The 10,926-nt window shown below is 43.0% G+C and overlaps 1 protein-coding gene across 6 annotated transcripts in view; it reads left to right on the forward strand.

The window, feature by feature from the left end:
• Nucleotides 1-10,926, forward strand: part of IPP (intracisternal A particle-promoted polypeptide) — a 72,494-nt gene that overhangs the window by 24,623 nt on the left and 36,945 nt on the right. For all 6 annotated transcript variants that reach the window (XM_055140378.1, XM_055140379.1, XM_055140382.1 and 3 more), the window contains 2 exons: nucleotides 255-377; nucleotides 6,559-6,779. In XM_055140378.1, coding sequence (XP_054996353.1) covers nucleotides 255-377; nucleotides 6,559-6,779 — 344 coding nt within the window. The remainder of the gene's footprint in view (nucleotides 1-254; nucleotides 378-6,558; nucleotides 6,780-10,926) is intronic.

The raw sequence follows: 10,926 nt of genomic DNA on the forward strand, positions 1-10,926 counted from the left end.
GCATGCCATATAGTCCCCTTAGCAATGCCAGGAGTGATCCCTGAGCACAGAACCAGGAGTTAACTCTGAGCACAGCCGGGTGTAGCCCAAAAGCAAGCAAACACAAAAGTTCTAACTTTTCCTGTGGTCTTGGGCAGATAATTCTTCTGATTTATACTCATCCATAATGTAAAGTAAAAGATTAGATAGCTTCTGTAGTTTTCATAAATAAGTTTTCTTTATCCTGGAAATAACATTCTTTTACTTGGTTACAGGTGGGTGGGTTGGAGCTGAAATAGGGAATTCTATTGAACGATTCGATCCAGATGAAAATAAATGGGAAGTTGTTGGCAACATGGCTGTGTCACGCTACTATTTTGGGTGCTGTGAAATGCAAGGTAATTACTTTATAAAATGCTTTTCCTGAAAATATTTTTTTCTGAAACTGTATTTTATTTTTTATTTTGTGTGGGTCTTCTGAGTAGTGCTCAGGTACCTGGGGGTACAACTCAGCCAGCCAGTACTTCCTCTCATTCTCTCCCTTCACATCTAAGTAAGTTTCATTCAGTACAAACACTCTTTAAAATTAATTAAAAATAAAAAATTGAGCTTGAAGCTTTATTTTCAAAAAAGTATATTTTTATGTCTGTTAGTATTGAGTGATAGACATTGTGATATGGAACTTCCTCCTTTAAGTTTTTGTTTTTGGGCCACACCCAGCGAAGCTCAGGGGTTACTCTTGACTCTGCATTCAGGAATCACTCCTGGCTGTGCTTGGGTGACTATATAAGATGCTGGGGAATAAACTGGGGTTGTCTGCGTGCAAGGCAAGTGCCCTACCTGCTGCACTATCTGTCAGACTTCAGAAAGTTAGTTTTTTTTTTTGCTTTTTGAGTCACACCAGCGATGCTCAGGGGTTACTCCTGGTTCTGCACTCAGGAGTTACTCCTGGCGGTGCTCAGAGGACCATATGGGATGCTGGGGATCAAGCCCGGGTCAGTCACGTGCAAGACAAACGCCCTCCCTGCTGTGCTATCGCTCCAGCCTCAGAAAGTTAGCTTTTTAATCTCGAATTTATTTTTTAAAAATTGGTTTTGGACCACATGCAGTAATTTTCATGGCCTCCACCCAGCTTACTGCTCAGGGGTCATTCCTAGCAGTGCTCAAGGGATCCATGTAATAGCATGGATCAAACCCAGGCCTCCAGCATGCAAAGCAGATGCTTCAGCTCTTTGATCTATTACCCTGGTCCCATCTTTTTAACTGTTTATATCTCTTAACCTCATTTCTTTCTAACTGCCAATATAATTTTTGCAAGGTAAATGAAACAAGAATTAAAAATTCAGGTAGACATAAGTACCATACTAGTGAAAACTATATTTGAATTGTTACCCATTATTGTCATTAAGATTTTTTACTTTCTTTCTTAAACCATTTTTATTTAGATAGTGGGGTTTACTTTTATGGATGTATCATTCCAACACCAAACCCACCACCAGAGACCCACTTGCCTCCACTAGTGTCCCAAGTACCTCCAAGCCCACATGTAAGCTCGGTTCTGTAGACAAAATCTTTATTGTCACTTTTTTTTTAATGCAGATATTAGTAGATATTCCTAAGTAGAGAAAAATATGAAAAACTATCCTTAGGAGCTGAGGATAACTCAAAGGACTAGAAAATATGCACTGTATGCTCAAGGAGTCAAATTCAGTCCTCAATACTGCATGCCTTCCCAGCTCCTCTGGGTGTAACTCTTCACCGCTGAGCACCACTGAAGTGTCCCTTGTTGCCCCCAGGACCATGAAACCCTCATAGTATTAGAACCTTAGTCTGAGCACTGTCAGGTCCTCTTAGCAGAGCAAGTATCACTGGGAGTCACCTCCAAACCCTAAGCACTTTTTGGAAGACTCCTCAAAACTTCACTAAGGGCTGGGAGATATTGGAGTTCAGGGTTCATATGCTCGTATATAGCATGCATCTGACCTGGTTTGATTTCCAGCTCTACATAGTCCCTCTAGCATTACTGAGTGAAGCCTTTGGAGGCTCCCTGCAATGCCTCAATGGCTGGGGTATCCCTGGCAGCACAGAGCCAGAGAGCTGCATAGTATCTTTGGGCCGATGTACAGAATCATCTGCTACTTTGGCCAAGAATAGCCAGTGAGGCCCAGGACCTTGTGAGCACCACTTGGAAGGCCCCCCAACTCTCCTCCAAAACCAAATAGCTGGGGCTGGAGAGATAGCACAGCGGGTAGGGCGTTTGCCTTGCACGCGGCCGACCGGGTTCAAATCCCAGCATCCCATATGGTCCCCTGAGCACGGCCAGGGGTAATTCCTGAGTGCAGAGCCAGGAGTAACCCCTGTGCATCGCCAGGTGTGACCCAAAAAAGCAAAAAAAAAAAAACCAAATAGCTAATCCCCCAAAATTTCACTGGGCCTGGGGGCCTGACTAGATTCCTGGCATTTCATATCCCTAGCATGGCACATGATCCTGTAATACACTTTCAGGAGCAACCCCAGAACAACATATAGGCACTAGTCCGTTGCAGCACTGGGTCTTTGAAACTGCTTTAGTTTGCAATCCATGGGTAAATTCTAATTCATATCATACAGAATATAATCTTAAAGACAGATTTGAAAATTACTGTGTTGTTCCTTATGATGGTACATAGATAGACCTATCGCTGTGACTGAGAGATAATTAGCACAGTGAAATAGAATCTGATTCCCTGTCCAGAGCTGGAGAACAGATTTATATGTACCTGTAATGTCTCCCCTTTGTTATATGATACTCAGCCTGCTCTGTTCCCAGCTCAAGTTCTTTCTACTTTGTGAGAGTATCTTCTCAAATTTCCACTAGGATTTAAATGTTCAAATTACATGATGCAGATTATATTTATTGTGTAATATATCAGTACTTTTTTATATGTTTATTATTTTTGTTTTCCTGTATAAAAATAGAGGCATACTGAAGATTACTTGTTTTAGTTCCTTAGATGAGGAAGCTGAATAATAGGGAGATTATGAGTTATCCTCTCTCATAATTTTGTTTTGGGGGGAGGGACCAAACCAATGGTTCTCAAGGTTTACTCGTGGCCCTGTGCTCAGGATCATTCCTGGGGGGCTCGGAGGACCGTATGGGATGCTGGGGATTGAACCCAGGTTGGTCACATGGAAGGCAAGCAGCCTACCTTGCTGTATTATCTCTCTGGCCCCTGAATTAAAAGGTTCATGTAACAGTATTATACTAAAAGGTAAATGCTAAGAGCTTAACAGGTGGTATGAAACTTACCCACCCAGTCTCCATCCTTGACTCAACTGTCCTCCGTCCCAAGTCATTTTAAAATTATGCAAAAAAGGGGGTGGAGCAATAGCACAGCGGGTACGGTGTTTGTCTTGCACACGGCCGACCCAGGTTCGATTCCCAGTGTCCCATATGATCCCCTGAGCACCGCCAGGAGTGATTCCTGAGTGTAGAGCCAGGAGTAGCCCCTGAGCATCACTGAGTGTGACCCAAAAAGTAAAATTATGCAAAAATTAGTTGTGACTGGACCAGGAAGATAGCTCAAAGGACTGGAGTGATGGTCGCATGCAGGTACCCTAGGCTTGATATCTGGCACCAAATGGTCCCTGTAGGGCTGGATTGTACAGCAGGTAGGGCGTTTGCCTTGCAACCTGGGTCTGATTGGGACCAATGCTGGGGCCTCCCATATGGTCTCTCGAGCACCACCAGGAGTAATTCCTGAGTGCAGAGCCAGGAGTAACACCTGAGCATCGTTGAGTGTCACCCAAAAAGCCAAAAAAACAAACAAAAAAAAACCCCAAATGGTCCCTTTAGTTCTACTGGTTCTACCCCTGAACAGCAAATGAGACTCTTCCAGAGACCTAAAAGGTATGACCCCAAATCCTCCCACCCCTAAGTTATAAATTGTGAGAATCATTAGTCTCAAATCATGTTTCGAAAGAAAAAATCTTTTTCCCTGATTTGTGTGTGGGGTACACCCAGCAGTGGTCAGGGCTTACTCATGACTCTGAATTCAGTGATCACTCCTGTATCATTCCTGTATATGGTATTATGTCATACTCTAATAATTGGTCCTGATACTTTTATATAGCCATGTAACTATTCTGAGTTTAGTCTGTCCTGGTTTATGTTCAATATGTAGACTCAACAAATGGTGCCATATCACTCTCAGCTTAAATGTATTATGCATTTTTTTCCTGTCATTGTTTCTTTTTGGTCATACCTGGTGATGCTCAGGGGTTAGTCCTGGCTCTGTTCTTAGGAATTATACTGGCGGTGCTCAGAATTCCATATGACATGATGGGAATTGAACCCAGGTCAGCTATGTGCCCTCCTCACTGTACTATTTCTCCAGCCCCATGTTTTGTTTTTGTTGGGGGGCGGCGGTGGCAGCAAAAAATTCTTCTCCCTTTCCATTCATACCTCATACCTATATGAGGTAGTACAGTCTGCAGTTTGAGATCTTCAGACAATAAAATAGGAAATCTATGTCTGACAAATTGTTTTAGCATCTTTAATTTTTATTAAAGTAAATTCCCCTTTAAATTTATATACTACCCCTGCCCCAAACTGAGGAGATAGTACAGGGGTTATGGCACTTGCCTTGCATGCAGCCCACCCTGCTTTGATGCCTGGCACCAAGCAACACCAGGAGTGATGGTGAGTGCTTACAGAGCCAGCAGCTGCAGATACCTCTGGGAGAGACCAAAAACCAAAACCCCAAATAAATAAATAAGTAAACTCATGAAACCCTAATTCTTTTTTTTTTTTATTCTTTATTCCCTCATACAAAGTTTGGAACCCATCCCTTCACCAGTGCCCATTCTCCACCACCCGTAAACCCAGTGTCCCTCCCACCCTCCCCAATCCCATCTCCCCCCCACCCCACCCTGCCACTGTGGCAAGGCATTCCCTTCTGTTTTCTCTCTCTAATTAGCTGTTGTGGTTTGCAATAAAGGTGTTGAGTGGCCGCTGTGCTCAGTCTCTAGCCCTCATTCAGCCCGCAACTCCCTTCCCCCACATGGCCTTCGACTACAATGTAGTTGGTGATCGCTTCTCTGAGTTGACCTTTCCCCGGAACGTGAGGCCAGCCTCGAAGCCATGGAGTCAACCTCCTGGTACTTATTTCTACAGTTCTTGAGTGTTAGTCTCCCACTCTGTTATTCTATATACCATAGATGAGTGCAATCTTTCTATGTCTGTCTCTCTCTTTCTGACTCATTTCACTCAGCATGAAACTTTTCATGCCCATCCACTTGACTACAAAATTCTTGACCTCCTTTTTTCTAACAGCTGCATAGTATTCCATTGTATAGATGTACCAAAGATGAAACCCTAATTCTTAACAACATGTTTAAATGTGAACTGTGATAAATTAGACAGAAAATGATTTTCTCTTAAAGTATAAGTGACCCCTGCATTAAATATAACATCACATAGTAAATTTAAAGAAGTTATTTTTGGTTTTTCAACATTTATTTATTTTACTTGATTAGCAGTGGAAGTGGCACCTCACACTTTTTTCTTTCTTTTTTTTTCTTTTCTCTGTGCATTGCCGGGTGTGCATTCACACCCGGCAATGCACAGAGTTACTCATGGCTCTGCACTCAGAAATTACTCCTGGTGGTGCTCAGGGGACCATATGGGATGCTGGGAATCGAACCTGGGTTGGCTGCGTGCAAGGCAAACGCCCTACCCGCTATCCTATCATTCCAGCCCCACACTTACTACTTTTAATTAATTAATTAATTTAGCTTTTTGGGTCACACCCAGCAGTGCACAGGGATTACTCTTGTCTTTGCACTCAGGAATTACTCCTGGCGGTGCTCGGGGGACCATATGGTGCCTTGGCCCGCGTGGCCAACTTGAACCTCGGCCGGAGAGAGGGAATGAGAGTTGAGTGGGCTAGGGAGGACTGCATGCAATATACGGCATACAGCAAGTTTATTGAAATCCAAGCGGGTTTATATAGTCTTATTTTAGCAACGATCAGCAGGTTACATAAGTGGCATAAACATTATTAATCAAGTGGTGCAGGCAACTTTATTTTTGCCAATATTACTTGTTTTTCGGTTCCTTCTCTCAGCCTTGAGAAACATGGGAAAGCAGATGTGGCCTTGAGCATGGCCATGGCAGACGCGAGCCAATCCTCCCTTCAGCCTCCTCTCGAGTCCAGCTGCCAGAGCATGGTAGCCCTTCGACCCCCTTTCCAGGCTGGCCGCCAGAGTATGATGGCCCTTCGGCCGCCTGTCAAGGTCAGCTGTCAGGGGATGGCTCGCCCTCATGCCACGTTTCTCCTTACTCATTCCCGTTTACAGGAACTAAGGTAGGGAGTGCCTAGGCCCCCTCCTCACCCAGTCCCTGTTTACAGGGACAGAGGCAGGGGGTGCCTAGGCCCGTCCCCAACAATATGGGATGCTGGGAATCGAACCCGAGTTGGCCGCATGCAAGGCAAATGGCCTACCCTCTATACTGTTGTTCCAGCTCCACTTACTACTTTTTTAATAAATATTTATATAAGTTTTTATAGCAACTGAGCAAATATATTCTATTTCCAGGTTTAATTTATGTAATTGGGGGCATCAGCAATGAAGGAATAGAGCTTCGTTCTTTTGAAGTTTATGATCCGCTTTCCAAGCGCTGGTCTCCACTTCCTCCGATGGGAACTAGAAGAGCTTATCTTGGGGTGGCTGCACTCAATGATTGCATCTATTCTATTGGAGGGTGGAACGAGTCACAAGATGCTCTCCATACAGTAGAAAAATATTCCTTTGAAGAGGTAGGTTGGGTGATTTCAAATGTCTCATACCTTGTTACCCTTTCAGTGTTCATAAGACCTATAATGATATGTTTTCTTTTATTCATGATATTGATATTGGTGGTGGTTCCACCTCCCTCCCTTTTTTTTTCTTTTTCTTTTTTAAGGAATCAACTCTTTGGGGGGGGGTGGAGAGAGAGCACAGCAAGTAGAGCACTTGCCTTGCACGCTCCAACCTGGGTTCAGTCCCACCATCCCATATGGTCCCCCAACCCCCGCCAAGAGTAATTCCTAAGTACAGAGCTAGAAAAACTTCTGAGTATTGCCATGTGTGGCCCAAACACACAAAAGCCATAAAATCCACCTTTTTTTAAATTAAAAAAATCCGCTTTTAATGTTATTAATTTTCTATTGATTGAATGTTGAATGTATTTGTGGTGGATAGGGGGCACACTGGTAATGCTCAGGAATTACTCCTGGCTCTGCACTCAGGAATTATTCCTGGTGGACCGGGGAAACATATGGGATACTGGGATCGACCCTAGGTCACCCAGGTCGGCCATGTACAAGGCAAGTGTTCTACCTGCTCGATGTACTATTGCTCCAGTCCCTGAATGTCCATTTTTAAGTTTCTGTTACTTACATTGCATTCATTTGTTTTAGGTTTAATTTGCTCTGTTTATAGCATTTGTTTTTTGCGATGCTAGTGATTGAACCCACTGTAATACAATCCCACTTTTCTTGATTCTTAAAATGAAACCTAATTGTTTGACTTTATTATTTTTTGAGAGGTTCCTCCCAAACAAGCCCAGTGAGCTAGGGGGACACTGTTAGTGGTGCTCGACCAAGCAGGATGGTCAGTGTTAGGGCTTGATGGTGCACCCTTGCTCGGGCCAGTGGTGCTAATAGCCACTAAGACCACCCTGGCCATGAGTGGGGAGATTATGTGCTACTTAGATCAAACCTAGGTCTTTGAAAATGCAAAGCATGTGCCCTTGAGCTCTCGCTCTCTGTCAAGTACATCATCTAGTTAATGTCTGGGCCACAGACAGTTATAGTCAGGGGCTATTCCCAGCACACTGCTCGGGGAACTATGCGGTATCAGGGATGGAACCAGGGCCTCTTGCATACAAATCATGTGCAGTCTCCCTGGCCCTATCTGATTGATCTTAGTCCTTCCTTTTCTATCATATAAACCTATCACTGTCACTATCACTATCACTGTCATCCCGTTGCTCATCGATTTGCTCGAGTGGGCACCAGTAACGTCTCCATTGTGAGACTTATTACTGTTTTTGGCATATCGAATACGCCATGGGTAGCTTGCTAGGCTCTGCCATGCAGGAGGGATACTCTTGGTAGCTTGCCGGGCTCTCCGAGAGGGGCAGAGGAATTGAACCCAGGTCGGCCGTGTGCAAAGCAAATGTCCTACCCACTGTTCTATCGCTCCAACCCATATAAACCTATACAATTATAAATTGTTTTCAAGCATTGCTTTATCTGCATCCCACACATTTTGATATATTGTGTTGTAGTTAACATTTATCTTAAAATTTGGGGGCTGGAGCGATAGTATAGCGGGTAGGGCGTTTGCCTTGCATGCAGCCGACCCAGGTTTAATTCCCAGCATCCTATATGGTCCCCGAGCACCACCAGGAGTGATTCCTGAGTGCAGAGCCAGGAGTCATGAGCATCGCCGGGTGTGACCCAAAAAGCCAAAAAAAAAAAATTTCTTCTAATTTCCCTGATAATTTCTTCTTTGACTGGGATCAGAGCAATAGTACAAGGTGTGCTTTGCATGAGACTGACCCGGGTTTGATCCCGGCCATCCCGTATGGTCCCAGGAGTAGTTTCTGAGTGTAGAGCCAGAAGTAACCTAAGAGAATCAATGGGTGTGGCAGAAACTCCCCCTCCAAAAAAATTTTGTCTTCGACCAATGGATTGTTAGAGCATGTTATTTAATTTCTAAATGTATGTGAATTATTCATATATCTTTATCTAATTAACTTCTAATTTTATTCCAATTTGACCAAAAAACATAATTTGCATGATTTATCTTGGTGCACCTGGAATGGATTTATAATTTGCTCTTTTCAGCCTAGTGTTTTATAATTTTAATTAGGTCAAGTTGATTAGATTTGTTCAAGTCTTCTCTCCATCTTATTGACAAGACTTTCCAATTGTTTTGTCAGTTACTAAGTAGAATTGACATTTTTTATCTATAATTATGTATTATTTTTGTCATGTTTTATTATATGCATTTTGACTCTGTTACTAATTAACAGATTATTATGCTTTATGAATCGACCTTTATTTCTGATTTTTTTTTTTGCTTTTTGGGTCACATCCAGTGATATTCAGGGGTTACTCCTGGCTCTACACTCAGGAATTACTCCTGTCAGTGCTTGGGGCACCATATGGGATATTGGGGATTGAACCCAGGTTGGCCACCATGCAAGGCAAATGCCCTACCTGCTGTACTATTGCTCCAGACCCTGATAATATCTTTGTCCTAAAGTCTACTGTATCTGATATTAATATAGTCAAGCTATCCTTTGGTTAGTATTTGTGTAGTTTACCCCTTTTACTTTAATTCTATGTGTCTGCAAACTACATCTTTTGTTAGATGACATGTGGTTATTGTGTTTGTGTATGGGTGAGAGAGAGAGAAAGAGAGAGAGAGAGATTCTTTATTTTCCCTCCTTCTTCCCTTTTCTCTGATGTGATGATGGAAAATGCATACATACTTAGTTGTGGTGCTTTCACATTTAGTTATGTTTTCTGGAAGTCACATCAAATTTTATTGCTTGTACTTGCATACTCAGCCACAGTGCTCTCCAAGAAAATCGTGTGCTCTTTAGTTATGGAGCTCTCCCACACAGGTTGTATGATTGCCAGGGTGTTTGCTGCAGTGCTGACAGATGTTTGCTCACTAAGAGTCATATGTTTATACATCTTTGGGGCAGAGGGCAGGGTTTCTCCACCTGGGGCTCAGGGAATATATGGAATGCCAGGGACTGAACACAGGTCTGCCACAAGCAAGGGAAGGACCTTAGCTGCTCTACTATGGCTTGGCCCTCTGCATTTTTTTTTTCTCAGTTGCTGTGCTTACCAGGACTCACACCTGGTTCTGGTGCGCCAGAAATTGTTTGCAGCACTGGGGATCTCAGAAGGCAGAACAACCAAGTACACAAATAGCAGAACTGCCTGGGTTGTGGCATGCTGGGAGGTGCATATGGTGGCACCAGGAATTGAACTCACAATCTCATGCTTTCGAGGAATGTGCTTTAGCTACTGAGCGATCTCCAAGCACCCGAAATCTCTTTCTTTTAAATAGAGTGTTTACAGGCGGGGGGGGGGGGGGGTCTAAGGGTGGGGGGGCTAGGGGTGTGGGGGGTCGGGGTGGAGCTATACTGGGATTCTTGGTGGTGGAATATGAGCACTGGTGAAGGGATGGGTATTCGAGCATTGTATATCTGAGATTTAAACCTGAAAACTTTGTAACTTTCCACATGGTGACTCAATAAAAAATTAAAAATAAATAAATAAAAATGAAATATGAAATATAAAAAAATAAAATAAATCCATGAGCCGGGATCAAGTAATTTAAAAAAAAATAAATAAATAGAGTGTTTAGTGGGGTCAGAGAGATAGTATAGCACGTAGGGTGCTTATCTTGCATGTGGCCAACCTAGATTCAATCCCCAAACCCATGTATGCCCACCCCACCCACTCACCTCCCACCCCCCAGGCCCCTGTCCTGAACCCGCCAGTGGTAATTCCTGATCTCAGATCCAGGTGTAAGCCTGGAGCACTGCCGACTATGGCCCATAAACAAGCAAACAAAAAACTGAGTCTTTAGAGTTTTTATGTAATGTAACTACAGATATTGTTGGTTTTTAAATTCCAGTTTTGCTGATTATCTACTTATAAGAATTTTTTAAAATATTTCCTGTCTTTATGTTGATCTAACTTTTCCATTTTATCTTTTCTTTTTAATGCAATTATTTCTTCACCCTTTTTTCTGGTGTGTTTTGTGGTTTCCTTTACAAAATTTATAAGCATCTAATTAAATCTACCTTCAGATACTACTTCACTTTTAGTGTTAAAAACTTAGCAAAAAATTGTGGTTAGAGTGATACTACGGTGAGTAGGGTGTTTGCTTTGC

The sequence above is a fragment of the Sorex araneus genome, chromosome 5, assembly GCF_027595985.1.
Source record: "Sorex araneus isolate mSorAra2 chromosome 5, mSorAra2.pri, whole genome shotgun sequence".
In the NCBI taxonomy this organism is placed as follows: domain Eukaryota; kingdom Metazoa; phylum Chordata; class Mammalia; order Eulipotyphla; family Soricidae; genus Sorex; species Sorex araneus.